We start from the raw sequence: 25,858 nt of genomic DNA, 5'->3' as shown, positions 1-25,858 counted from the left end.
ACGAGTCGGGTGGGCAAGAGGCTGGCAGCGCAAATCGGGCGGGCGAGGGGGAGAGACCGGCAGCGTGAGACAGGCAGGCGAGGGGGAGAGACCAGCAGCGTGAGTCAGGCAGGTGAGGGGGAAGAGACCGGCAGCGCGTCGGGCGGGGGCGGGGGGGTGGGGGAGACGGCAGCGCGACTGGAAGGGGATGGGTGGATAAGGCAGCACAATTCGGTTTCCAAAATCCGAAATTTGGAACACACTGTCCCCCAAGGGTTCCAGATAAAGGATTGTGTACCTGTACAGGCTCCAAGTTTTAATAAAAAAAGAATAATTATTTAATAAGTTATACGTTATTTTTTTCCAAGGGAATACATGATCTCATCTCCACATGTCATTGTTGAATAATCAATTTAGTCTAATTTTTCCATGTAACTGCAAGACATTGCATAGCCACTGCTAAAGCCAGTCTTAAAAAGGCAATTTGAAATTTATCTAATTTTAATTCCAAACTCAATTTTTTAATATAAATATTAAAAATATTTAGTGTTAGAGATAGAGAATTTAGGTTAAAATGGCTTAAGTTAAAATGTGATGATTAATCATAAAAAGGGAAGCCAGAACGGACAGGGAGCTTATTAGCAGCCAAGGACAAAAAGTTCAGCTGGATATGTTTTTTTAAACATATCTTTTCATGGTCATAGTGAGAGACATGCAGGAGACAAAAGATTGATAAGAAGGGTGAGAAACAGAATTTAGTGTATGTAGAGTTCACAGCGTACGTAACAAACGTGATAATTAAAAATGCAGTTGTACTTAGAATGCTTTTGCAATACTAACCAATTAAAACAGTATTAATAAGAAGGGGAAGGGCAAACAACAAGGGTATAAAAATCAATGCACTGTATGTATCGGGGCTTAACTGGTGAGAAGCCAGTTGAGTCCAACTCTGCAGACTTGTAAATAAAGCTTGTCGTGTCATCAGTTTTAAAGAGACTCATGTGTGAGAAGTTTTATTTCTGACATTTAGGGTCAAGTGAAATTTTAAATTTAAACATAACCTCCAAAAATTCCTTAATGTTATTTCAAAAAGGTTAACCATTTCACATAAATGTAAAAAGGTAAAAAGATACCCACTTCCTTGTGACATCTAAAACTTAAATCAAAAGAAACAAATGTGGCAGCACACATCCTCATGGCGAACCGGCCCTGCTTGTATTGCCAGCGCGCACCCTGGGCAGCGATTATGATGTCACAATGCACCAGGTGACTGAGCTCATGCTGCCCTTATAGGGGCGTGCTGAATTTGAATAAAAATAGTCGTTAACGACCCTCAAAGTGGTGGCTGTGTTTCTTCCACTGCTCACACCCCCACAGTGGTGACCCCAACGAGGCCAGATGTTTTTCTGGACAAAACACCATGGATTCAGCAGAGGTTGATGCTGTCTCCATTAAGCTTCCACCCTTTTGGACCCACTGACCGAGAATGGGGTTCAGGCAGGTGGAAGCACAATTTCAACTCCGCAACATCTCCTCAGACGCCACGATGTTCTATCATGTTGTGAGCGCTCTGGTACAAGATACGGCAGCAAGGGTGGACGACATCATCCACCAGCCCCGGCTAAGGGCAAGTACACTGCCTTCAAAGACCTGCTGCTTGGAACTTTCGGGCTAACTCCCCAGCAATGGGCTTTTAGGCTCCTTCACCTAGATGGGCTTGTAGTCCGTCGGCGCTGATGGACGAAATGCTGGCCCTGGAGGAAGACCACAAGTCTTGCTTTTTCTTCCATCAGATATTCTTGGAATAGATGCTGGAGGACATCCATCTGCTCCTCACAAATGAAGACTTCTCAAACCTGAGGAGAGCAGCAGCCCATGTGGATGCCCTCTGGCGCACGAAGAAGGAGAACAAGGCAGCCCTCAACCAGGTGGCATGACCAGGAGCCAGCCAAACACAAGCCGCTCCCAAGACCAAGCCAGAGGAGGGCCAGTCTACCTGGTGTTTCTACCTTCAGCACTGGGGAGCGCAAGCTGGTAAGTGCTGCCATCCCTGTGGATTTCAGGGAAACGACCAGGCCAGCCGCCATTGATGGCTGCGACAGCTGGCCAACAAACAGCCTTCTTCATATGACGGACACATCCACCGGCCGCTGATTCCTGGTGGACACGGGCTGAGCTCAGCATCCTGGCCAACGGCTCCACAATCAGGACCTATGGCACCCGCAGGGCACAGGTCCAGATCGGGAAGGAGAGGTTCCACTGGAGATTCGTTCTAGCGTCCGTGGGCACTGCGCTGTTAGGGGCCATCTTCCTCAGAGCTCTCAGCCAACTGGTTGACATGAAGGACAAAAGACTGGTTAATGCCTGAACGTTCCACTCCACCCAACTGGACACAGCAGCAGCCCGCAGGCTGATGTAGCCTTCTTCAGGGACAAGTTCGATGAGATCCTCCACTAATTCCCTGCCATCTTAGAGCCACGGTTCAATGCCTCCCTGCCCCAGCATGGGGTCTTCCACCACATCGTCACACAGGGCCCCCCACTGCACGCTAGACCCAGAGGGCTGCCACACAAGAAGCTCCAGTAGATAAAGGAGGAGTTCTCCATGCTCCAGGAACTGGGAATCATCAGGCATTCAGACAGCGCCTGGACATCGCCGCTCCATATGGTCCCAAAATCGTCCGGAGGCTGGAGACCGTGCAGGGACTACCATCGATTGAACGATGCAACCACCCCTAACAGGTATCCAGTACCCCACATACAGGACTTCTCCGCCAACCTCCACAGCACACAGGTCTTCTCCAAAGTGGACCTCATTCGGGGATATCATCAGATCCCAGTGCATCCAGCAAAATGGGTAAGATGGCCATTATCACCACTTTCGGCCTTTTCGAGTTTGTGCGTATGCCCTTCGGTCTGAAGAACGTGGCCCAAACATTCCAGCGCCTCATGGATGTGGTTGGAAAAGGCCTGGACTTTGTGTTCATTTATCTGGATGATATTCTCATTGCCACGATCTTGGGAAGGCGATGGTCCTCCATTCTGGAGACGTGACCCATCCAGCGCAGTTGGATCTTCAGCAGCGTGGACTCGATGCTGTCGACCTCAAGACCTCATCGCCTTCCCAAGATCATGTTATATGGCGAGCTCTCCACTGGCCACCGTGACAGAGGTGCACCAAAGAAAAGGTACAAGGACTGCCTAAAGAAATCTCTTGGTGCCTGCCACATTGACCACCGCCAGTGGGCTGATAACGCCTCAAACCGTGCATCTTGGCGCCTCACAGTTTGGCGGGCAGCAACCTCCTTTGAAGAAGACCGCAGAGCCCACCTCACTGACAAAAGGCAAAGGAGGAAAAACCCAACACCCAACCCCAACCAACCAATTTTCCCCTGCAACCGCTGCAACCGTGTCTGCCTGTCCCGCATCGGACTTGTCAGCCACAAACGAGCCTGCAGCTGACGTGGGCTTTTTACCCCCTCCATAAATCTTCGTCCGCGAAGCCAAGCCAAAGAAGAAAGAAAAATTCTCATTGCCAGTCGCAACCACGATGAACACAAAGCCCACCTCTGCCTGGCTGGCGGACGTCTCCCTCATGGTCAACGCAGCCAAATGCCAGTTTGGTAAGGAGTCCCTCCAGTTCCTGGGGCACACCATTTTGGCGGCTGGGGCCGGAGAAGTAAGTGGCTGTTCAATGATTACCCAAACCCTCCACCCTGAAAGACCTCCAAGAGTTCACGGGAATGGTGAACTTTTACCATTGTTTCATCCCCAGAGCTGCACGCACCATGCGCCCATTGTTTGCGCTCATGGCTACCAAGGAAAAGACTTTATCATGGTCAGAGGAGGCAGACAGGGCTTCCATCGCGACAAAGGGGGCTCTAGCCAGCACCATGCTGCTGGTGCGCCCATGGCCGGAGGCACACATGGTGCTCTCCGTGCACACCTCAGCTATGGCAGTGGGGGGGAGGGGAGGTTTCTGGAACAATGGCTCGATGGACAATGGTGCTTGCTGGCTTTTTTCAGCAAGCAGTCGCACCTGCCAGAGCTCAAATACAGCGCCTTCGACCCAGAGCTCCTGGTGCTGTATTTGGCCATCTGCCATTTCTGCTACTTCCTTAGGGGCAGGCCTTTCACAGCCTTCACGGATCACAAGCCCCTTACTCAAGCTTTGGCACTGGCCAAGGATTCGTAGTCCTCCAGACAGCAATGCCACCTCATACGTGTCTTGAGTTCACGACCGAGATCCAACACAGGGCCAGCAAGGACAATGTAGTGGTGGATGCACTCTCCCATCCAGTCATCAACACTCTCGCGCCTGGCCTGGATTACGAGCAACTGGCTCAGGCACAGAGGAATGATGCTGAGATGCAGGCCTTGTGGACCGCCATCTCAGGCCTCAAATTCAAGGATGTCCGGGTGCCCAGTAGCCCGGACACATTGCTCTGTCATATCTCAACAGGCATGCTGCACCTGGTGGTCCCGCCGCACTGGAGGGTGAAGGTCTTCAGTCTGATCCATGACTTCGCTCACCCAGCGGTAAAGACAACCGAGCGGATGGTCGCGGAGCGGTTGTGTGGTACGGGCTGAAGAAGGAGGTGGTGGAACTGGCCAGGAACCGGTGCAGTGACACACGCGAGCCCACATCCAGAACTTCGACTCGACAGATCGCAGATTCAAACACATCCACGTTGATGTCATCAGGCCCCTGCCGATATCCAAGGAGGCTTGTTACCTCTTCATGGTGGTGGATCAGGCCACAAGGTGGCTGGAGGCCATCCTGATTAATGAGACCTCCGTGGAGACGTGTGCCAGGACTCTGGTCATCCAATGGATCGTCCGTTTTGGTGTCCTGGCGCACATCACTAGCGATGGAGGGGCGCAATTCACATCTGCCCTGTGGACTCTGATGGTGAAGCTCCTGGGGGTCAAACTCCACCACACCACAGTATATCACCCGCAGTCCATCTGGTCAGTAGAGAAGTTCCACATGCATTGCTTATGGCCAGGTTCTCCAGACCAGACTGGGCAGACGAACTACCCTGGGTCCTCCTCGGGATTAGGTCGGCACCCAAGGAAGACCTGCAGGCTTCAGCAGTGGAGATGGTCTATGGTGCACCGCTTTCCCTGCTGGGTGCATTTTCTGGCCCAGACCCTGACACCACGGCCACTGACAAAAACCTGCTGCTGGACCTACACAGAAGACTAGCCTCCCTAATTCCCCCACCACCGGCACACCATGGCACCCAGCCGTTTCATCTCTCCAAAGAGCTTGACTTGGCCCAGTTCATTTTCCTGTGGAGGGGACCACAAGGTGTACTGCTTCAGCGACCGTACGAGGGGCCATACAAAGTCTTGCACCAGTCCGGCGGAACTTTCAACCTGGATATTGGGTAAACTTATACCTCTCATTTTGTTCATTTTAGATTGGTCACAGTGTTTGAGCTACCGAAAGAAAATAGACACACACACCGAGAGCAGTTCAGTTTATACAAATGTTTATTACTAATTCAAAAGCTGATTTCACACTACAATATGCAAGCCCTTCCCAACTATACTTATCAACGCTTGGACTGGTCCCAACTGCCGAAGCGAGGCAACAACTGCACACTTGTAGTAGGTTGTCAGGGCGCTGGTAGCAGCTTCTCCACCTCCCCTGACCGGGACGTTGCTCGGACTCTGGCTGTTCTTCCTTCTTGACAAGGGGTGTTCCCACCCCTCAGAGAGTCTAAACTTGCAGCAGGACCACAGACTTTTATACCCCAAAAACAATTAATCATGCACCCACTCCCTCTAACATTTGTCAGTCAAAATCAAAGCTGAGCATACTATTCTACAATTTAGAAGATTAATTATTATGGAGCAGGATGCTATGATATCCTGGTTTATCTCGTAGATACAAGGACTCATTAAAACTTCTTGAGCAAGACAGGTTGTGACCAATACGTCAATTTCAGAGTGTCGTATTTGACAACTGCTTTCCCTGGGCCTCACGGTGGAATTCCATTTCAAAGTGTATCTTCAGATAAGTCCCCATGGCTGAGTTTAATTACATCTGCTAGTTCTGAAAGTAAGGTGACCTGCGTGTGGACCCAGTGTCGTCAGTTCCACATAAGCAAAAAGCATCTGAGTACATGGTTTTAATCCTCCATTACATTCCACCCCTTGGTCACAATCTGTCATTTGCGAGGCCTAACCAGTATTTGAGTACAGAGGGAGTGAAAAAAGAGAAATCAAAACAACAATTACAAAGATAAGCAATGACGCGAGCAACCAACGGAGGATAGTGTGGCCCACCCCCCCAAATGTAGCAGTTAGCCATGAGAAAGGATTCCAACCAAGGCTCAAATTATCCTTGTTGGCCACAATACCCAGATACTGGAGCTCACGAACAGATTTTGAAACATGCTGAACAATAACATATTTATATAAGCTGCACTTGAGGCTGGTGACCGAGGACTTCCTTGGTGTAATGCATCGGACCGTGTTTCCCACGGGGAACTCCCTTGGAACGTCCTCGACATTACAAATCCAATTGCTGGCATCAAAGCAGCTGTTAAGCCAGATCACCAGGAGTGTAAAATGGAGAACCTGGAACAAAGAAGCCTGACACATGTCACTCACGATACCATAAGCGTTCAGTGTTTAAACAGACTAAATCATCCTGTCCCTCAATAGCTACCCACCGAGTGTTACCCTGGGCAGGTGTCACTATTTCCCCTTTTACAGGAGGGCCACTACCTGGTGGTGCCACCCATACCTTTTGTCCAACATTCTCTAGTTCGGGGATGGGGGGCAATGACTGTTATTCCTCTGGAATAGGCTGTAATTCAGGAGCGTGAAGAAGTCGGTGGAAAGGTGTACCTCCTTTTAAAGGGCGATGATTCAAATTGTCGACTGCCTGCTGCAGCACATGGCACCATCCCTTCTGGGTCCCCAGTGATGTTAACAAATGAATTTGTTCCTTCAGTAAGCTGTTCATTTGTTCAACTAACCCGGCAGCCTGCGGGTAATAAGGAATATGGTGGACCCATAAAATACCGTTGTCATTTGCCCAATCACAGATTGCTTTCCCGGAGAAGTGCGAGCCATTATCAGAGTGAATCTCCTCTGGAACATCATAACGATAAATCAAATGGTTTTGTCCTTGGATAGTGCTAGCTTGGTCAGCCGTCTTGGTGGGAAAAGTAAAAACCAGGCCCGAAAAGGTGTCAACCATTACTAGGACGTAATATTTACCCATGCAGTCTAGCATGGGGCCTATGTAATCAATTTGCCAGACCGCAGCTGAGTGAGCACCCCGTTTTATTCGGCCATGCGGACCAGGTGGAACGGTATGGAACTTCACAAGCTGACATTCTGGGCATGTACATACGACCATGCGGACATCATCCTTATGGATGGATAAAGCATGTGTACGGGACCACATAGCTGATCCCTTCTCCCCCAAATGACCACTCTGTTCATGTGCCCATCGAGCCAGGGGGACGGTATCAGCACAGCTGATAGTGGCAAGCTGATCTGCTACTGCATTATGTTGAGCCATGTTAGTCGCCATATTGGTATGGGCATCAACGTGATAAACGGTTATCTCACGATGGTGGGAAGCATCCCACAACAGCTGCCACAACTCTTTGCCCCATACTGGGTGGTCATGTATCATCCAGTTGTTCTTTTGCAAATCAGGCATCCATACCACAAGTCCATTAGCCAAAGCCCAGGAATCAGTAAACAGGCGAAGAGGGTGATCATGGGGATCTAGTGGTAAAGTGACTGCCTTCAACTCAGCATACTGACTGGAGCCACCATCCCCCTCCTCCGATAAGTGAGTTCTTGACCTGGGATGGTAAGCCACCTGTTCGTGTACGCGGCCCACCCCTTCAGGCCCTCTGGTCGCACGACTCTGAATATACCACTTCCATTTAACAATAGAAGACTGCTGAGCCCGCCGGATCTTTAGATTAGCATCATTAGCCAGGACCCAATTCATTATAGGAAGTGCAGGTCGCAATTGAACATCTGCATCGCCTGTCATTCTTTCAGTCTCTAGCAGGGCCCAGTAACAGGCTAGTAACTGTTGTTCAAAAACAGAATAACGAGTGGCAGCCTCAGGCATGGTACGTGACCAGAATCCTAGTGGGACTCGGCGACCCTCTTGTTTCTGCCAGAGGCTCCAGGAGGCCACATCATCAATATAATGGTGAATTGAGAGGGAAGGCGATACTGGAAGGTGGGTGAAGGTATACTGGCGCCCCTTCCAGGTAAAGGCGAACTGATCCTGTGAGTCCTCAGCTATAAGAATACTGAAGAAGGCGTTAGCGAGATCAATGACAGCATACCATGTTCCTGAGTTCCCAGTAGCAATGTTTTCAATAAGGGTGACAATGTCCGGAACTGCTGAAGCAAGTGGTGGGGCATGTTTGTTCAAAAAACGATAATCAACTGTCATTCTCCAGGAGCCGTCCGGCTTCTGGACCGGCCAAACAGGGCTATTAAAGGGCGACGTTGCGGGCCTCACTACCCCTTCTTCTTGCAGAGCATCGATGGTGGCAGTAATCTCTTCCTGCCCCCCAGGGAGATGATATTGTGGAATGCACACTGGTTTCATGGGGGCTGGCACCATCACAGGATCCCACTTAGCCTGACCCACTACTAGTTTTTTTGTAATAGTTCGAATTCCAAATTCAAATCCCCCTTGGCTAGTATTAAGGGCCATACCGGCCAACATATTAATACCCAGGATACACTCGTCAGTAGCAGCCACCAGGGCATGTAACCAGACAGGGGAAGGGCTATCACCCACCATGGCACAGACTTTTATTTCCTTTGCCAGGGTGACCGCTCCTCCCAACCCCTCTATTCGAAAGGCCGGTCCAGTCCAGAGGTCTGGATTACCAGGAATCACCGAGTGCTCTGCATCGGTGTCGACCAAAGCCAAGTATTGGCGATCATTACCCCCACCCCAGTGGATTGTTAACGGTATGTAGGGCCGCGGATCCCCGTGTGTGCGCCGTGTCTCGATGGAGTAGACACGGGAATCCTGCCCACACCTTCAGGCTTCAGAAGGGTTCGGGGGCTTCCAGGACCACATGCTATTGTTATCTTTAAGAGCCTGTTTAACCCATTGTTTTACCTCATCATGAGTAACTGGAGCAGGAGAAGCCAGCTCGATAGAAGCAGCAGTGGGAGCAGAAAGCACAGCTGGGCCAGGAGGACTCAGCAGCTGGGGATGATGTTCCCCTGCTTTTTGCCTAAATCGATCTCCAATGGCAGCCAGCTCTTTTACAGAGAAATCACGGATCATTGACTCCTTCCGACCCCTGTTCCCACTTTGGCTCACAGGGTCCTCCACCCAGTCTAGGGGAGGAGGTGGAGGCCATCCAACAGAGGGAGTAGGCCATAGAGCATAAGCAGGGGTTTGGGTATTTTCCCCTGGGTCCACATGGGAAACCGGGGTATCTATCCCTTCCATCTCTACCCTTACATCATCCCCCCTTCTGTCTGTTTGGGAAATCTGCTGCCTTATAGGGCGGGCATGAACAGCAGATGGAGAGGGTAGTATGTTAGACACATGCTGAGGAGTATCTGCATTATTACCATTGTCATTCCAGATATTCCCATCCCAATCCTCAATTACATCAGGATCGTCACCATTCCTTATCATGGCATGAATACGATATGGATCGGGTTCTACTCCATGCCTTTCCTTATCTGCACAGAGCTGCTGCCGGAGTTTAATATTACGGCAAATCATTTGGACATGCTTATCTTCCCATTCTTTGGCTCTGTCCTGACTGGTACGAACAATCTCGCTCATCATGGAACAGCATTGTCGCAGGACTTCTAGCTCCTCCTCTAATTGCTTTCTTTTGCACTGAGATTCTACTTCTCTTTGAATTAATTCTGCTTCACGCTGAACGGAGTGGCGTAATGCTGTGGCCAGCAACCAAAAACCATTCGTCAGCATTCCCTTTTTATCAGGAAATTTACTTTCTCGAAGGAGAGTGGCAACCCGCTCTCCCAGAGGTGCACTTGATGAGTCTAACTTCTCATCCCAACTAATGGGTGGTCCCAACAAAGACAGGGTATTGGCCAACATGCCAAACCCATCGTCTTTGGAAGTCCATCCAGGAATCAAGAACTGCTCAGGGCTCACCTCTTTCTTTCGGCGAAACATCTTGAGACCAACCCTGCTCGCAGCGCCAATTGTCTTGGGTAAACTTATACCTCTCATTTTGTTCATTTTAGATTGGTCACAGTGTTTGAGCTACCGAAAGAAAATAGACACACACACCGAGAGCAGTTCAGTTTATACAAATGTTTATTACTAATTCAAAAGCTGATTTCACACTACAATATGCAAGCCCTTCCCAACTATACTTATCAACGCTTGGACTGGTCCCAACTGCCGAAGCGAGGCAACAACTGCACACTTGTAGTAGGTTGTCAGGGCGCTGGTAGCAGCTTCTCCACCTCCCCTGACCGGGACGTTGCTCGGACTCTGGCTGTTCTTCCTTCTTGACAAGGGGTGTTCCCACCCCTCAGAGAGTCTAAACTTGCAGCAGGACCACAGACTTTTATACCCCAAAAACAATTAATCATGCACCCACTCCCTCTAACATTTGTCAGTCAAAATCAAAGCTGAGCATACTATTCTACAATTTAGAAGATTAATTATTATGGAGCAGGATGCTATGATATCCTGGTTTATCTCGTAGATACAAGGACTCATTAAAACTTCTTGAGCAAGACAGGTTGTGACCAATACATCAATTTCAGAGTGTCGTATTTGACAACTGCTTTCCCTGGGCCTCATGGTGGAATTCCATTTCAAAGTGTATCTTCAGATAAGTCCCCATGGCTGAGTTTAATTACATCTGCTAGTTCTGAAAGTAAGGTGACCTGCGTGTGGACCCAGTGTCGTCAGTTCCACATAAGCAAAAAGCATCTGAGTACATGGTTTTAATCCTCCATTACAGGGGACCACAAGGTGTACTGCTTCAGCGACCGTACGAGGGGCCATACAAAGTCTTGCACCAGTCCGGCGGAACTTTCAACCTGGATATTGTGGGGAGAGAGGAACTTTTTACGGTGGACCGCCTGAAGATGGTCCATTTGGACTTATCACAGCCGATACAGATGGCCGGCTGCCAAAGCGACAAGACACATAGCCGGTTCTGGGGGCGGGGCTTGTGTGGCGGCGCACATTCTCATGGCGAACTGGCCCCGCTTGTATCACCACGTGGGGAGGCAGCCATGGGGAAATGGCGTCATCAGAAGTTTCTCTCTGACTCCAGCATCCCTTCCAGCACGCAGCCTGGGCAGCGATTATGACATCACAATGCACCAGGTGACTGAGCTCATGCTGCCCTTATAGGGGTGTGCTGAATTTGAATAAAATCAGTCGTTAACATGGTGGCTGTGTTTCTTCCACTGCTCACACCACCACAAACCCTTAATGTTACTGCTGATGCCATCTGTTCTTTAACACTGGTGATTGAAAACTTTAAATTCACATGGATTGATTGTCCTTGCTTAAATTACTCTTTAAGTACCATGCAGTACTCATGGCGTTGTGTATAGCCTGTGTAACCAATTATATTGTATCATGCGTAACCTCGTGTTTATTGTATTTCTCATAGTTCCGGAGCATAGCTTTTCCCATGTTTCATTCTTTATCTTTATGTTTAGATCTTGTTCCCATTTTTGTTTGGGTTTACAGCTTGTTTCCTCGTTCTCTTTCTCTTGCAGTTTAATGTACATGTTTGTTATAAATCTTTTAATTATCATTGTGTCTGTAATCACACATTCAAAATTGCTTCCTTCTGGTAACCTCAACCTGCTTCCCAATTTTTCCTTCAAGTAGGTTTTCAGTTGGTGGTATGCAAACATTGAACTGTGAGTTATACCATATTTGTCCTTCATTTGTTCAAAAGATAATAATTTATTTCCCGAAAAACAATCAGCTTCGTGATTGTGTATGTCAGAGCCACCAGATGGGAGTCATCGATGGGGGCGTGGCAAGATGGCGTAGAGTCTAGATGTGTAATCTCGACCTCGCTGGCCAGACTTTTAAGAACCCGTTTTTAACTCTTTGTTTTCAGGTTTAAATTTTTTAAAAACTTAGTTTAAAGTATCAAGGAATTGTTATGGCCATTAATGGTAAAAAGATTAAACCTCAAGTACAGAAGAAACTACATTTTCGGAGTGTTGAAGATTTAGGGCCTAAACAGCCTGCTACAACTTCAGGTTTGCTTTCTTTTAAACCTAAACCACAGAGATTGCCTGTGGGAGCTGAAAAAATGACTACTACTCACCAGGAGAAGGACATCGCTGGAATTACCCGTTCTCAGGAGGAAGGTGCGTGTGCCCCCGATGTGGATCCCGATCCTGGCAGCCTGCCGACTTTAATGGAGGGGGCACACAAGAAGACGACTCCATTGCTTGAAATGCCCCAGAAAATACTCCAATTTGAATATTTTGATCTTTTCTGTGAGTTTTTGAAACAAAAACGGGTTGCGGGGGGAGAACAGCGTTGGCCCCCTGAGCAAGTTGGGGTGCCGTCGCTGGGAGTCCAGACCCGCAGTAAAACTGTTAAACTGCCTGTTGTTGAGATGCAGCAGGAGCTGCAGTTACCTGGTCCTGCCACTACACAAGAGAAAGCAGGGCTGAGCTTTTCTGAATTACAATGTAAACAGCTAAGCCTTATCATTCAGCCTATGCTAAATGAAATGACTCAAAGGTTCAGTTTAGACCTGAATACAGTTAAAATACGTGTGGAAGCATCTTGTGAAGATTTTTTTTAAATTCAGGCTGTTTTTTTGAAATGTCAACAACAAGTGGCTTCTAATACAGAAAAAGTATTGGAGGTGGAAAGATCCATTAAAGAATTGCGAGAACGTGAGAGGGAGTTAGAGAGGAAAGTAGATTATTTGGAGAATCAAAGTAGAAGGAATAATGTGAAGATTGTTGGTTTGCCAGAAGGTATGGAAGAACAAGATCCTCTTCGTTTTTTTACCGAATGGATTCCGCAAATACTGGGGCAGGAATTTTTCTCTGGAGGTCTGGTATTGGAAAGAGCTCATAGAGCCTTAAGAAGAAGACCTCTGTCTGGTCAACCACTGAGACCCATGATAATTCGATGTTTGAATTATTTGGACAGAGAAACGATACTTCGTCTAGCAGTGCAAAATGCAAGACAATGACAAACCCCGTTAATGATTCAGAATAGTAGAGTATTTTCTATTCTGATTTGAGTCGAGGATATTCAGCGTCGACATCGATTTAATCCAGTTAAGGAAGTTTTGTGGCGTAAAGGTTATAAGTCTACTTTTCGCTATCCGGCAGTGTTGAAGGTGTTTTGTGGAGACTTTCAATCTTGGTTTTTTGAGAATGAGCGTGAAGCAATGAACTTTGCTGATTCATTGCCAGATGTAAGAGGACAAAGACGTAGCCCACCATTGTCTCCTAAAGAAAAATCTGGTTGTTCTGGAAATGGAAGAAATGGCAGAATTGGGAATGGAAAGAGTCCAAGTTTCCTTGAAATGGGGTCACCGAGTCTGGAATCTCTTGGATGAATTGAATAACTTTTTTTATTTTTACTTTCTTTTTGTCATTATGATATCTTGTTGTTATTCTTTCTTTGGCTTGGGAGGGAGAGATTTGCTCTATGTTCTACTAGTCATCAGCCACTGGTGGGTGATCCACACCCAATTTTTGTTTAGGGATTACTACCTTTTGGTAGTTTTTTTGGGTTTTTTTTAATTTATTTTTCCTTTTATCTTTTTTTTTAATTTTCATTTTATTTAGACTTTAATTTGTGGTTTCTTTTTCTCCTATTGGAGGGCCTATTTACGTTGATCTGAGTCTTTATATATTGATATTATTAGTTTTTAGTAATATTAGTGGATATGTCAAAGTTGAAGTTTGCTACTTTTAATGTTCGGGGTTTAAACAGTCCAATTAAGTGAAAGCGTATTTTTATCAAGTTCGATCTTTGGTAAAATATGTGTTTGGTAGAGGTATGATTTTACCTGAAATGACTAAATTTGAGACTTTTCTTATGAGGGTACTAGAGACGGGTTATATTTTAGTTATGTATCAAATATTACAGGATCGTATGGATTAAAAGGGTTGGGATAAATCTAAAGGTAAATGGGAAGTCGATATTGGTTTTATTTTTTCCGAGGATGATTGGTCAGATATTTGTTATGATAGTGTAACTAGACTGATAAATGCACATTATGCAATGATTAATTATAATTTTTTACATCAATTATATTTAACACCTGAAAAATTGAAAAAATATGGTCTTTAGGAATCAGATTTGTGTGGTAATGCTGTTGGAATTTTTTTTTCATGCGGTTTCATGCGGCTTAGAAAACTGAAGTCCTCCATCAGCCAGCTCCCCACCATGACTACCAGCCCCCCCACATCTCCATCGGGCACACAAAACTCAAAACAGTCAACCAGTTTACCTATCTCGGCTGCACCATTTCATCAGATGCAAGGATCGACAACGAGATAGACAACAGACTCGCCAAGGCAAATAGCGCCTTTGGAAGACTACACAAAAGAGTCTGGAAAGACAACCAACTGAAAAACCTCACAAAGATAAGCGTATACAGAACCGTTGTCATACCCACACTCCTGTTCGGCTCCGAATCATGGGTCCTCTACCGGCATCACCTACGGCTCCTAGAACGCTTCCACCAGCGTTGTCTCCGCTCCATCCTCAACATTCATTGGAGCGCTTTCATCCCTAACGTCGAAGTACTCGAGATGGCAGAGGTCGACAGCATCGAGTCCACGCTGCTGAAGATCCAGCTGCGCTGGGTGGGTCACGTCTCCAGAATGGAGGTCCATCACCTTCCCAAGATCGTGTTATATGGTGAGCTCTCCACTGGCTACCGTGACAGAGGTGCACCAAAGAAAAGGTACAAGGACTGCCTAAAGAAATCTCTTGGTGCCTGCCACATTGACCACCACCAGTGGGCTGATATCGCCTCAAACCGTGGATCTTGGCGCCTCACAGTTTGGCGGGCAGCAACCTCCTTTGAAGAAGACTGCAGAGCCCACCTCACTGATAAAAGGCAAAGGAGGAAAAACCCAACACCCAACCCCAACCAACCAATTTTCCCCTGCAACCGCTACAACCGTGTCTGCCTGTCCCGCATCGGACTTGTCAGCCACAAACGAGCCTGCAGCTGACGTGGACATTTACCCCCTCCATAAATCTTCGTCCGCGAAGCCAAGCCAAAGAAAGATATATATATATACATATATACACACACACACACATATATATACACACATATATATATATATATATACACACATATATACATATATATATATACATACATATATATATATATATACATATATATACATATATACATATATACATATATATACACATATATATATATACATATATATATATATATACACACACACACACATATATAGATATATATATATATATATATATATACACACACACACACACACACATATATATATATAAACAATCTTTTTGGAAGAAAATACAATTGTTTCTGGAATACCTGTATAAGATTAATATATTTTCAGATCTGACGGTATTTTATTGGGTAGTTTGCAACCTCTGAAAGGTCTGGGACTAGATAAATTTCAATTTGCTTTTATGTATTTAGCGCTATCTGTAGCGAAAAAATGTATTGCTAGTACGTGGAAAGATACGAATATGATTGATATTAATAGATGGCATAATTAGATGAAATATTGCTTAATAATGTAAAAAATTACATATGTTTCACGTGTTAACTATAGTTTTTTTTAATTAACATTTTTTATTTACATTTTGATTTACATTGACTAGATTTTAATATGTATGCTTTACTTTTCTTTATTTTTTTTCTCTTCTCTTTATGGCTCTCCTTAGGAGAGTTGGCTGAAAGGGGGGGGTTTTCTTTTTTATATATATATATATATATATATAAAATATAATGTTCATGCTTTGTTTATTGTTATATATGTTACTTATCTGAATGTTGAACGAATAAATAAAGTTTAAAAAAAATAGAGATCTGTTATTATTTTTTCTTTCTTTGCCACCTTAAAGCATTTGAGTACTTCTGCCTAGACAGGAAGAGGTTAAAGATTTCACTCCCACCAGCTGCTTTGTGCAGCTTCACAAGGCATATCTCGGGACAATGTCGGGACCAGTTTTTTCCTTATGTTCACTCTCAGGAAAGCTGATCCAATGTCTGTGATGGTGACTTGGTACAACTGAGCCTAAGATTGAAGTCATGCATGTCACCAACTCACAGGTCTCCTATTTGGAGCGAGGGTAGAATGCATTGAGCATATTGGGGAGGAATGTGCTGTTGCTTCCTATTCTGCCCGGTTTTGCTTTGTAGCCCATTTAAGTATGCATGCAAATGCTATTTCTATTGATGACTTAAAATGAAATGCCATGATTTTATGACTAAAAATCAAAAGCAATAATTTATTAACCAAAAACGATATGTGCAACATGAGCCTCAACTTGCTTAATGAATAATTAAGCCATTAAATAATAGCACCATCTCTCCTTGGCTTTTGGTTGTCTCTATCATGAATGATTATGAATAAGTCCATACCATACTTCTTAGAGGTTAAAATCTGTACTTTCCCTGATGTATTTACCTTTATTAAAAGTAGGTTGGAAATGTAAATACTTGCTGTGAAGCATTTAATTTTAATATGTCTGTAATATCACAATTGTTTATTTTTAAAATTAAACAGTGTTCTGCAATACTCTGTTGGGATAACTATAAATATTTTAAATTTATTTGGTTTGCAGATAACTTCGATAAGCGAGATTACAATAGTGAATGTAAATTGTAATCATTGCTATAGTTCTTCTGTTAATGTTATATAATTTATTTGAAAATTAATTATAAAATATTTAGTTGTGGCTGCTGAGGAATGAAAACATGAGAAAATCTTTGTATTGAGTCAGCAAAAACCTTGCGAGGTATTTTAAGATTCTGGGAGCATTTTCTCCACAAAATCAAATGTGCTGGCCTTGCCATTGAGTCTGCTTATTGTCATATAATTTGATCACTTTATTACTTTAATTGGCCTGCAGTTTAACTATCTTCAAGCAAAGTGTCAATTGTTTGAGTTGCACATAGTAATGCAATGAAGCCTGTTTGTGTTATGATTCTAGATAAATCAATACATTCATATGAGAAGTATCTCAGATTTTCTGGCCAATTCATTTTATAATTCTACCCAAATGTTTTACCCATTGTGTTAAATCATTCCATGTTCATGTCCATCATTTTTTATTACTCCTTTCTTCTGCATTAATTTCAGTTCTTTTTTCCATCTTTATGTTTATTCTTTTAAAGATATTGACATATCTTCTTTCTGTAATAATGCATATAAGAAGAAATATATCATAAGGCAACCTGTGCTAAGTTTCAGTTAACAGTTCCATAGTGAACTTTCTGCTTGTTCCAGTGTTCATGTTAATACATTCCAGATTTTCATATCTGTACATCCCAGTACTGAAGTACAGAATAGGTTGGCAATCAGATAGCAGTGTATTGGTCACCTGTGGTTCTTGATTGTACAAAATTGAGAGGCAAGGTACATTTCATATCTAGACGTTCAGCTTTATGTTAGCCATGTTCAATATTGCCTCATTTATTTGAATTGGTGTTGCCAAATTTTACTTTAAAAGCATGAGGCTTTGTTCCTTCACCTTTATAATTAATATTAATGTTATAATTACTTAATTTATGAAGTTAGAGTGCTTTTAAATACTTTCTGATTCCTTTTCATTTTTAAAATGTATTTCAACAATCTAAATATCTCATTAGAGATATGTCAAAAACAATGGAAAATCCCTTTGACAATTGGAGCTGTCAGAGGCCATCAAGATGGCCCAAGGACAGGTCCTCAGTATTCACTGCTTAAGGTAGTGGTTCTCAACCTTTTTCTTTCCACTCACATACCACTGTAAGTAATCTCTATGTCATCGGTGTTTTGTGATTAGTAAGGGATTGCTTAAGGTGGTATGTGAGTGGGAAGGGAATTACTACTCTAGACCCAATTGTTACTGAAATATTTTGCTTGAGAAAAATTGTCATTGGCCCATTCCCTTTGGAGTTATGAAACCGTACATTTAACAAGTCAATTAGGTACGATTAAAACAGTGGTTTTCAAACTTTTTCTTTCCACCCACATACCACCTTAAGCAATCCCTTACTAATCACAGAGCACCTATGGCATAGGGAATACTTAAAAGTGGTCTGTGAGTGGAAAGAAAAAGGTTGAGAACTACATTGCTGATAGAATTCCCACTTTGTGCACTAACCATGGCCACCAGGCCTCCAGAATATAGGCAGTATATGGCTGCAAAAAAAGCATCCCAAAAGAGGCAAACCTAAGGTAGAGTCCTGAGTCTGCATGAGCATAATTCAACACAATAATCATGGTGACTCAATGATAATTATGTGTCATGTACTCTAATACTGAGACACATAGGAGACTGCAAATGGTGGAACACAAGGTGACAAGAAATTTGGACCAACTGAATTCCTCCAGTAGATTGTTTGTTCATATCATACTGATCTTTACACAAGGTAACAATTCCCTGAAGATAAAAGAGACTTCAGATGCTGGAATCTGGGACAAAAAACAGAACACTGTGGGATAAGCAATATTTATGGAGGGGAAAGTTGAAACACGGTACTTCTCGTTGGGTCTCTAAAAAAGATGAGGAAAGATTTCCAGTATATAGCTGTACAGGTGTGGGGGCGGGGGAGAGATAAACAGAAGCTGGTAGTTGATTGGTGGAATCAGATGTGGAGTGGATCATTGGCTGATGGAACTAGGTGGAAAGAGGGAACGGTGAAGGTGAACAGAGAAAGAAGAAAAAAAAACAGGTCATCTGGTGAGTGTGCATGGGAGAAGAACCTTGGTGATGTGAGTGACCTGAAACTGGAAAATTCAATGTTCATACTATTGGGCTGTATGCTCTCCAAGAATATAAGACAATGTCCTTTCAGTCTAGTTTCAATGCTCTATATATCTTGGGAGAGACAATGACGTTGATCTATTTATCATTTCAATGAATTTGGAAGATTTTTCAAAGATAGTGTTGGTGTACTTTTCCTGATCCTGGAGGTGTTACTGTAGATAGTTCAGGCATCAGAAGCAAAGAGGACATGCATGACAAAGCATAGGTATTGTGCCAAGTCTGAGGTTTTGATGTTTGAAAGCACATTTTCCTCAATTGACCGAAGGTTGTGCTGGTGCACTGATGCTGAGAATTTCATGACCGACGCGGAGAATTTCATGACCGACGCGGAGAATTTCATGACCGACGCGGAGAATTTCATGACCGACGCGGAGAATTTCATGACCGACGCGGAGAATTTCATGACCGACGCGGAGAATTTCATGACCGACGCGGAGAATTTCATGACCGACGCGGAGAATTTCATGACCGATGTATCCCTTTATTAAGAGATGACTCTCAATCAATGGGAAGTGTCCTAGTTCTTGCTGTGGGGCAGGTTGGTGGAGTACCAAAGGAGTGAAACAAGGAAGTGTGCATAGAGTTCTCGGTGTGAGCTTGTACTGTAAACATTGAAACATTATTCTCTCTTATCCAATCGTTGTTGAGGGCTGGGCTTTTTTCCAACTAAATAGTTTGCAAGCAAATACGTTTCACTACTGGTTCTTTAGACTAACCATTTTGCTATAGCCCTCCTCAAAGTTTATGGGACCCCTTCCCTGTGAAGCAGTGAAGATTAGTTGGTTTCTTCCATACTTCTCTCCTACTGACTACATTAAAAAAAAACATTTCATAGAAGATGCTGTGATAGTAGTAAATACACAAAAGTGCTGAAGAAATGCAGCAGGCCCCACAGAATCCATAGGAGGATTCGGGCCTGAGCCCTTTGTAAAGGTATGAGCAAAAAGCAGGCAGGCACCTGAATAAAAAGGTGGGTGGGGGAGGATGGAAGAACGAGCAGTGGGAGTAATAGGCCAGCAGGCAAGAGGACATAGGTGGACATGGATAGGAGGGCAGGAGAGAATAGTTGAGAATTGATCAGGGAAGGGAGGGAGTAGCTCTGTGATTGCAGAGCTGGAGGAAAGGTGACAGGGGGATAGTGAAAGAGAGAGACAAGGGATAGGGAGCTGGAGGAAATGAGACAAAGAATGAGAGAGATGTGGGGTGGGGGAGGGAGCGAACGTAAACCAGAGAAGTTGATGTTAATGTCGATTTGATGATGGGTGCCCAGATGGAATATGACGTGTTGTTCCTCCAACTTGCAGGTGATCTCAGTTGCGCAGTGCATGAGACCATGGACAAACATGTCAACATGGGAAAGGAGAGGGGAATTGAGTTGGGTTGCCATTGGGAGATAACTTTGTTTTACAAATGTTGAGTGGAAGATACATCCTGTGATATTCTTCAGGGAACAGGTCATACAGTAAAATTTTAAATGCAACAATGAATACCAAGCCAGAATTTGTGCAAAACCCTTTGTGAAAGAGGAAATGTGTGGTCTTGATGCACTGTAAGAGAATGTTTTGAATTGGCAGAACAATGAACAAAGAAAAAGAGATCTCTCTATTCTATTTATTGTATATATTATTCATAAAGTATGTTTTGTTGGGAAAATGTTGTGAATAGCCCTAATACATTCCTAAAAGTGAACACAGTGGCCTGAACAACCATTGAGAAGTCAGTTTTCATCTTGGTTACAGCCATTGGCTTATTGGCTTCTGGTAGGCAAATTTCTCAATGAGCAACTGGGTCAGAATGACCTCTTGTTGAAAGCTTTTTCCTTCCTCTTTCTTACTCTTACAGGGACATGTCCTAAGTTTTATAACTTCTGATCATTCTGTCAAACAAATTGTATTATTGATAATTCACCCATAACTAGGAGCAATTAGTTTGCCCTAAAGTTTATCAACATCTGGAATATCACAGATTGTGGACCTTAGCATAGTTAAAGTACTCCAGAAAGCTCAAAACTTGTGGCGACCTGGCAAAAACCAATGCAAATCAATCTGCAATTAAACTGTAAGTACCTGATAAGTTACTTACCACATATACTCGTGTAATGGTCAACACTTGTTGTGAGTGAGGAAGTAGGTTTGTTAGATCTCAAAGGCAAGGATTCTGAACACACGTTTTGTAGGGAAGGATTTTATTTACAGAAGACAAGTGTGGGAAATGATAACTGATGCAGCATACACAAACATACAAACATACAATGAACTGGTACATACAAAGATCAGGGAAAAATTACTATGATGCCCCACCACGCCTTGACTCAGTGCAGGCACAGCTCAATGCTACAAGGGACACTAATCTAACGCTCCCAATCCTTTTAACAGTGCACATCTTACCAACAGTTTCTCCAGCACCCTTCCACATTTCTAAGCCTGGAGAGAACCAGGGTGGTCCCAAGCTAGCAAAAAGAAAGAGAACAAAGGACACATGGCACTTTTATAGTGCTGGAGGGTCCAGCCCAGGTCATTAGCTGGGAAACAATGGCTCAGTGCCAGGAGGGTTAATCCAATTACAACAGCCAAAGGCCCAAGCCAAGTACAGGCAGGCTGGAGAGCCTAGTCCAGATAATTTACATGGAACTAACAGTAAGGTGTGCACTAATGGGTGGGGAAGAACAAAACATTGAATGGCAGCTGGTGTGTGGTCCAACTAGGTAGGAGGCAGTGCTGTCACATGATAGTGACAGCCTTCCCAATACAACATATCCCCCCACTTTTTGGCAGAAAAATCTCGTATTTTCCATTGACCCATGTGAAAGGTGACCCCCTATTTTTGGCACTGACCAACCACCCATCCAAGCTCCTGATGCCTCGAACTCAGACTTATCATTCATTCCCAGCCATCTGACTTCCTGACACCTTGATACTGTGTGCATACTGTGGTCAAAAGTATGATCTGTATAAATGTCAACCCCCCCTCAAATTTGACCCCACAAATTGGTCTAATAAACTCAACTATAACATGAGTATAAACAGAAATTAGCACTGGTAGATGGTCATTCTTGCTGCCAAATGTATGCTTAGCTTTGTGAGATTAAGATAATATGTTAACTGGATTATGGATCTTCAATTTCACCCAGTTTCTGTGAACAAAATTTTGTATTTCCACTCCATTTGGATGTAGAAATGCTCTCTAATTTTACTCATGGATAGTCTAACTCTAATCTTGTTACAACAAAAGCCTAAATAATTTTTTATCCCCATCAAAAAAAATGTTGTTAAATTGACTATCAACCTTCTGTATGTGAGGAAACAAATTATATTTATGAAATAATTTCTCACAACTTTAAATTTGAACATGCAAATTAGGAGGAGGTGTAAGTCTGCCCTTTGAGCTTGCTTCAACATTCAATACTATATCATATCACGAAGTGCCAGGACCTAGCCATTGGAAAAGGGATGTTCTGATAAATGCCTGTTTTTTGCACAATCATCTAGTGGTATTTCTGCCATACCCACAGGTAGAAGGAATCTCAGGGTTGTATGTGATGTCATGTATGTACTGTTACGGAGTCCAGAGGACCCCAAAAACCAGCAGAAATAGATATGCACCACAACACAGGGTTACTTAAACAAAAGTAGCTTTTAATTATAATTGAACAAGAAAACAGAATTAAACTTTAACTTATTACTTAACCTACTTAATCCCCCCTCTAATACTAAGCACAGGTGTATATAATGTATATTTAAGATTAGAAAAGTTTTTTGAATTACAGTTCAATCACACTAGTTGCAGGCAATTCTTGTATTGTGCACAGAAGTTAGTATTAACAAAATATACCAGGCTTTGGTGTTTAACAGACAAATGGTTACCTCTCAGGAGGGTTCTTGCTAGTTTTCAGAGAGATTCCTTTTCCTAGGATATCCGCAACTGATTCCTTCTCAATCAGTCTTGCTGACGAAACTTGCCCCCTTTAGGGTTCTCCAAATGATCCTCTTTCTTTCAGGTCACCTTTCAAACTGCCAGCCTTCTCCTTTGACTGGGCAGCCTTCCAAAGTTTGCCAGCTTGTCCCTCTGGAACTGATCTCTGTGTCTGCTTCTCTCTCTGTTTCACACCCTCCCTCTCTAAGAGCAAAACTGGTCTGGCCTGTCTGCAAAGATCACATGCTCTCCCAGGAAAGCTGCTGAATATTGCTACTTTTTTGTTCCTCTGCAAAAAGCATTCTGCAAAAGTCCTGCAAAAATTCTGTGATTTAAAATGTTTGTGTGCAACCTGCTCTAGCAATTCCTCCCAAGCCATCTCTAAATACTCTGTCACAGTACTCTGATAATAAATTTGAAATAAATCTGAAATAATAAATCTGTTCTGATAAATGCCTTTATATTACATTTCCCAGGTGCTTTCATATTAGCAATCAGCCTGCTAGAGGTTTTTATTTGAGATGGTAACATTAAATTTGGCATACAACTCCACCACAGAGTCAAGCAATCATAGCATTGTTATGGCACAGAAGGAGACTATCTGATTCATCAAAATCTTGACAACATCATTTGGAACAATGGCTGCTTATGGTTCATTTAATTGTAACCTCAATACACACTCCTGCCCACTCCTGGTAATCTTTTTTTCAACAATGTGTTTAATTTTGTCTTAAAAATATTCAAGGACTCTGCTTCCTCTGCCTTTTAATGAAGAGAATTCCAAAGAATCTCAACCTTAAAAAGAAAATATTTTGCCTTCTCCCAGTTTTGGACAGCCCTTTATTTTTAAATTTGAACACAACTTCTAAATTCTCCAATGGACAAAACATCAGTTTCACGTTAAGACCCTTCAGGGTCATATGTTTTCCAATTCAATCAAACAATTTACTCTTTTGAATTTTAGTGAATCCAAACCTAGCCATGGCATAGCGGTTAGCACACCGCACTTTACAGCGCCAGAGATTTGGACCGGACCAGGGTTAAAAACCTGCGCTGTCCTGTAAGGAATTTCTCCCCATGTCTACGTGGGTTTTCTCTGAGGGCACTGGTTTCCTCCCACCATTCAAAATTTACCGGTGGTGTAAATTGGGCAGCACAGACCTGTTACCCATGTATGTATTCCAGTTATTAGTTGAGAACACCTTTCTGAGTTACTTCCAATGCATTTATATCCTTTGTTAAATAGAGATGCAAATAGTTCAGAGTACTCCATTTACATTTTCACCAGGTTTAGTCCCATAATACTTGAAATAATTTTGCTGAACTTGGTCTCTGTCTTATCCAAAACCAATATACATTCCCCCAGAACCAGTGCTTGAAACTTAATGCTCCAAATTGGTTCTCAGGTTAGAAATTATACCATTGCTTTTATTTATCCTAATCTTTTGAGACAAACGCCAATACTATATGACTTTTGTATGTGCACTGGTTTATACTGACTTGTGTACAATGGAACCTAAATTCCTTTGTATTTAATTCCTATTTTCTTATCATTAAGATTTATCTTATTTGTCTTTTTCTTTACTGAAGTAGTTGATGTTGCTCTTTACCAAATGCAGCTAAATCGCCCACAAATTAGTATGTTTTTAATGTGTATTTTTCTTTATAAATTCTTGCCCCTAACTAAACAACATATTGTGCCTTCTGCTTTCATTTCATCCAAAAGCTTGCATTTGTCAATCTTAGTACTCTCAACCAAGCAACTAATAGAGTAAAAAGGTAAAAATCCAATAAAGTTCTCTGGCTGCAACATTTATCACATCCTGCCCATCAGAAGACATTTTCTTTATTGTTATTCTTGCTTTCGTTTCTCCCAACTAATTCATAATGTATAACACAAATGCTGTTCTAGCCGTTTACTTTTGTTTTTGCTCATACTGTATATGTCGGAGTATAAGGTGACTGGGTGTATAAGGTGACTGGGTGTATAAGGTAACCTCCCCCCCAAATTTCCACTTAAAATGTAAGTTTTGTGCTGTATTCGCATATAAGACTATCCCAAGTCTGGCACTTACCGCTGAGAACTTGTTGTCCCAATAGTACTTTACCAACCATCCCACTGACCAGTGGCGTGATGCTGTTAATCACATAGTCTTCGTTCTTTGGCTTGGCTTCGCAGACGAAGAGTTATGGAGGGGGTAATTGTCCACATCAGCTGCAGGCTCGTTTGTGGCTGACGAGTCTGGTGCGGGACAGGCAGACACGGTTGCAGCGGTTGCAGGGGAAAATTGGTTGGTTGGGGTTGGGTGTTGGGTTTTTCCTCCTTTGTCTTTTGTCAGTGAGGTGGGCTCTGTGGTCTTCTTCAAAGGAGGTTGCTGCCCGCCGAACTGTGAGGTGCCAAGATGTACGGTTTGAGGCGATATCAGCCCACTGGCGGTGGTCAATGTGGCAGGCACCAAGAGATTTCTTTAGGCAGTCCTTGTACCTCTTCTTTGGTGCACCTCTGTCACGGTGGCCAGTGGAAAGCTCGCCATATAACACGATCTTGGGAAGGCGATGGTCCTCCATTCTGGAGACGTGACCTACCCAGCGCAGCTGGATCTTCAGCAGCGTGGACTCGATGCTGTTGGCCTCTGCCATCTCGAGTACTGTTAGGGATGAAGGCGCTCCAATGAATGTTGAGGATTATTTAAAATTTAACCGATTATTTTCAATGGCAAAATACTGTCAATTAACTACCATAATATGCATCAAACATTCTCAGCTGGTGACATCACTTAGGCATTGGTTCTTTTACAGGAACAAACATGGTGTCAAGTATAATTTTACCATTTACTTGAAATTGATTTACTGATTTACTTATGTATAATATTATACTGATGAGGCAGTTTAAACAGAACGTACCCTGGGACCCTGTCTGATTGTTTTCTGTTCATTAGCTATTGCAAAT

General features: G+C 43.6%; 1 protein-coding gene across 3 annotated transcripts in view; it reads left to right on the top strand.

The window, feature by feature from the left end:
• Positions 1-3,306: 3,306 nt before the first annotated feature.
• LOC138759464 (uncharacterized) overlaps positions 3,307-25,858 on the top strand; it is a 48,009-nt gene continuing 25,457 nt past the window's right edge. For 2 of the 3 annotated variants that reach the window (XR_011354851.1, XR_011354853.1), the window contains exon 1: positions 3,307-5,371. Coding sequence is in view for 1 of the 3 variants with exons in the window: in XM_069929931.1 (XP_069786032.1) it covers positions 4,980-5,371; positions 10,958-11,312 (747 nt within the window). In the remaining 2 variants the exon portion in view is untranslated. Of the gene's footprint in view, positions 5,372-10,957; positions 15,286-25,858 lie in introns of those variants that run through there. The other variant, XM_069929931.1, reaches the window with a different exon arrangement.

Source organism: Narcine bancroftii, chromosome 1, assembly GCF_036971445.1.
Source record: "Narcine bancroftii isolate sNarBan1 chromosome 1, sNarBan1.hap1, whole genome shotgun sequence".
NCBI classification, from domain to species: Eukaryota; Metazoa; Chordata; class Chondrichthyes; order Torpediniformes; family Narcinidae; genus Narcine; species Narcine bancroftii.
Note: the sequence above shows the minus strand (reverse complement) of the source record. Positions and strands in the feature narration are given on the sequence as shown.